Consider the following 3,008-nt stretch of genomic DNA (forward strand, 5'->3'; position numbering starts at 1 on the left):
TCAAGATTTATCTAGCATAAGTAGACCCCCGATCAACCTCAAGATGGATTTGTGCATGAATTGTTCTTTTTCAACATCACTCACTGAAGCCTCAATAGTTTTGAAGTCGTCCTCCAATCAACCCTTCTCGATCCAACTACTCATAAACTTATTCCGTACCTTCCCTAGTAGTTGTTCACATGTTGCACTCCAATCAGCACTCGCCATTAGCCCCGTAACAACTTTGTTATCGACTGTAGATTGAGTTGTAAACCAATGTCCTCGAGTGTAATTGTACACTCACCTTAAAGAAGATGGAATGTGTATATTTCCAGTCTCCATCTTTTCACCAAAGCACTGATAAGTGGGGGATCCAATTTAGTCCTCCCAAGTATGCAAGCCACGCATAAGAATCTCACATCTCGCAAGTGTCCATAAATGGCATCCAAAATCCAATTTTCAGCCTGAGTATATAAACATAAAAAAATTAATAATGATAGCAGCATAATAATTAACAAATTAAAATTAAATAATTTAATAATATTTTCTTACCATTTGTAATTGAATGTCGAAGATGTGCTTGTCATCCAAACGAATTAGTTAGTTTTCCATTTTACAAATTATAAAGAATAAAATAAAATCGAAGAGAATATGATTTAGAGAAAGTTAAAAAAAAATAAGTATTGAGTTGAAAAGAATGAAGTTTGGTGGGGTCTATATAAGAAAAAATATAGTTGCTGGGGGTATTATAGTTGTGATTGTGACAGTTAAAAGTTACCATTGGCCTAAAAAAATGACTGTAGGATGTACTTTCCTTTCTCTCTCCAAAAATAACATATATCGATAAAGTAAAAAAATAACATAAATTCTTAAATTAAAACAAAAAAAGAGCTTGATAAATCGAAAGAAAAAAAACTCTTTCAAGATCGCATGTTTAATAACCTAAATACATTCAAAATTCCTAATCCAATTTTACTTACCTTAAAATTTTATAAATTTATATTCGCATAAGATAAAATTAATCTGAAATATTTATTTCCTTTATCATTTTAGCTTTAAATATTTTTATCACTTCAAATATAAAAAATTGACTGAACTATTAAAATTTTAATAAAAATAATATATTTTTTTATAAAAATTAAAATATTTAATAAAATTATTTAAAATTTTGACAAATTTTAAAAAATTATGAAGTATTATCCATGAAGTGAATGTGATTAAATTTAATAAATCATTCAACTTTTCCATTTAAAATAAAATAATTTAATTTAATTTTAAAAATTAGTTCAAATAATTTAATTAAAATTTGAAAGTAGAGAGCTATGATAAAATGCCAGTTTTATTTTTTTTTATTCCACCTAATTTGTAACCTAAAAAAATCTCTCTTTTAAATACTATCTTCAAAACCCTTTATTTTATGTTCTGTGACACTATTTTTCTTCTGCATCTGTTTTTTTAATGGTGGGTTCTCAATAAACCCTTTTTTGTTCTTTTCTTCCCTTCCGACTTGAAGCTTTAGTTTTTGATGAAATAAATTGTTGTTTAGCTTTAATGAGTCTTAGGTTTTATGGGTTATTCACGGTTTTTTTGGTCTTGATCTTTTTCTTTTTTAAATATTTTTCACTTATGTAATTGCATGATTTTCATGATCAGATGCCTGGTGTGAATCAAGACCAATCCGACAAGGATTCCGAACCCTTTGTCGAGATCGATCCCACCGGCCGTTACGGTCGTTACAGTGAACTTCTGGGATCGGGCGCTGTCAAAAAAGTATACCGAGCATTTGATCAAGAAGAAGGCATTGAAGTTGCATGGAACCAAGTCAAACTAAGAAACTTCTCCAACGATCCCTCGATGATCGACAGGCTTTATTCGGAGGTTCGTCTTTTAAGATCGTTAACCAACAGGAACATAATCTCGTTGTACAATGTTTGGCGAGACGAAGAGCATAACACATTGAACTTCATAACTGAAGTTTGCACTTCCGGGAATTTGAGGGAGTATAGGAAAAAACATAGGCAAGTTTCAATAAAGGCATTGAAGAAATGGTCAAAGCAGATTTTGAAAGGCTTGGATTATTTGCATACCCACGATCCTTGTATTATCCACAGAGATCTTAATTGCAGCAATGTTTTTGTGAATGGCAACACTGGTCAGGTATGCTTTACGATCCCGGTTGGTTTTGTAAAGTAGATTTTAATGTGTAAAATCTTAGCAATTTGATGAGCAGTATAGGTTAAGATTGGTGATTTGGGAATGGCTGCGATTGTGGGGAAGAGCCATTCAGCGCATTCAATCCTCGGGACACCGGAATTCATGGCGCCGGAGTTGTACGAGGAACATTACACCGAGCTCATCGACATATACTCATTCGGGATGTGTCTGCTAGAGATGGTGACCTTGGAAATCCCTTATAGCGAATGTGAAAATGTAGGCAAGATTTACAAGAAAGTTTCAAGTGGTGTGAGGCCTCAAGCCATGAGCAAGGTTAGAGATGAAGATGTTAAAGAATTCATCGAGAGATGCCTGGCTCAGCCTAGGTCGAGGCCGTCTGCCGCCGAGCTGCTTAAGGATCCATTTTTTTATGAAGTTGTTGATGATGACGATGATGATGATGATGATGATGAAAATGCTTAAATAATTAATGTAGTATACCACTCAATTAGCTATAGGATTGCCTTTTGCCCTTCAAATTTCTCTTTCAATTTGTTTAATTGGATATAACTTGGAGAGTGAAGGGTTTGGTTTATGTTTAATTTTGTACATAATTTTTTTTTCAATCATACAATATTAAGTTTGCATTGTGAGGAAGATTTTCGTGTAAATTGTTGGTTTTTTTTGTTTCCCATCTGATACAATATTTAAAATAAAAAAGGCTGAGAAGTCTAAGTATGAAACAAGTAAAAAATCAATTCAGATTTGGATTGTATTTGAAGTAAAGCTAAAGCAAAACTAAATGGGTCGATACATCATTGAAAGGGTTAAATGGAGGAGGCAAGCAAAGAAATTATGGGAATGAAAGCAAATAA

The 3,008-nt window shown here is 32.6% G+C and overlaps 1 protein-coding gene across 1 annotated transcript; it reads left to right on the top strand.

Moving 5' to 3' along the window:
- The first annotated feature begins 1,311 nt into the window (after nt 1-1,311).
- LOC108463195 (probable serine/threonine-protein kinase WNK11) lies at nt 1,312-2,790 on the top strand. Its single transcript, XM_017763136.2, has 3 exons — nt 1,312-1,440; nt 1,633-2,136; nt 2,215-2,790. Exons 1-3 carry the CDS (start codon nt 1,438-1,440, stop codon nt 2,614-2,616), a joined length of 909 nt encoding a protein of 302 aa, XP_017618625.1. The 5' UTR covers nt 1,312-1,437; the 3' UTR covers nt 2,617-2,790.
- Nucleotides 2,791-3,008: the final 218 nt, after the last annotated feature.

The sequence above is a fragment of the Gossypium arboreum genome, chromosome 13 (genome assembly GCF_025698485.1).
Source record: "Gossypium arboreum isolate Shixiya-1 chromosome 13, ASM2569848v2, whole genome shotgun sequence".
Lineage (NCBI taxonomy): Eukaryota > Viridiplantae > Streptophyta > Magnoliopsida > Malvales > Malvaceae > Gossypium > Gossypium arboreum.

Bases quoted from the DNA above. Each gene is read 5' to 3' on its own strand.
- LOC108463195 (XM_017763136.2), top strand. The intron at 2,137-2,214 runs GTATGCTTTACG...TGAGCAGTATAG, and splicing joins TGAATGGCAACACTGGTCAG to GTTAAGATTGGTGATTTGGG.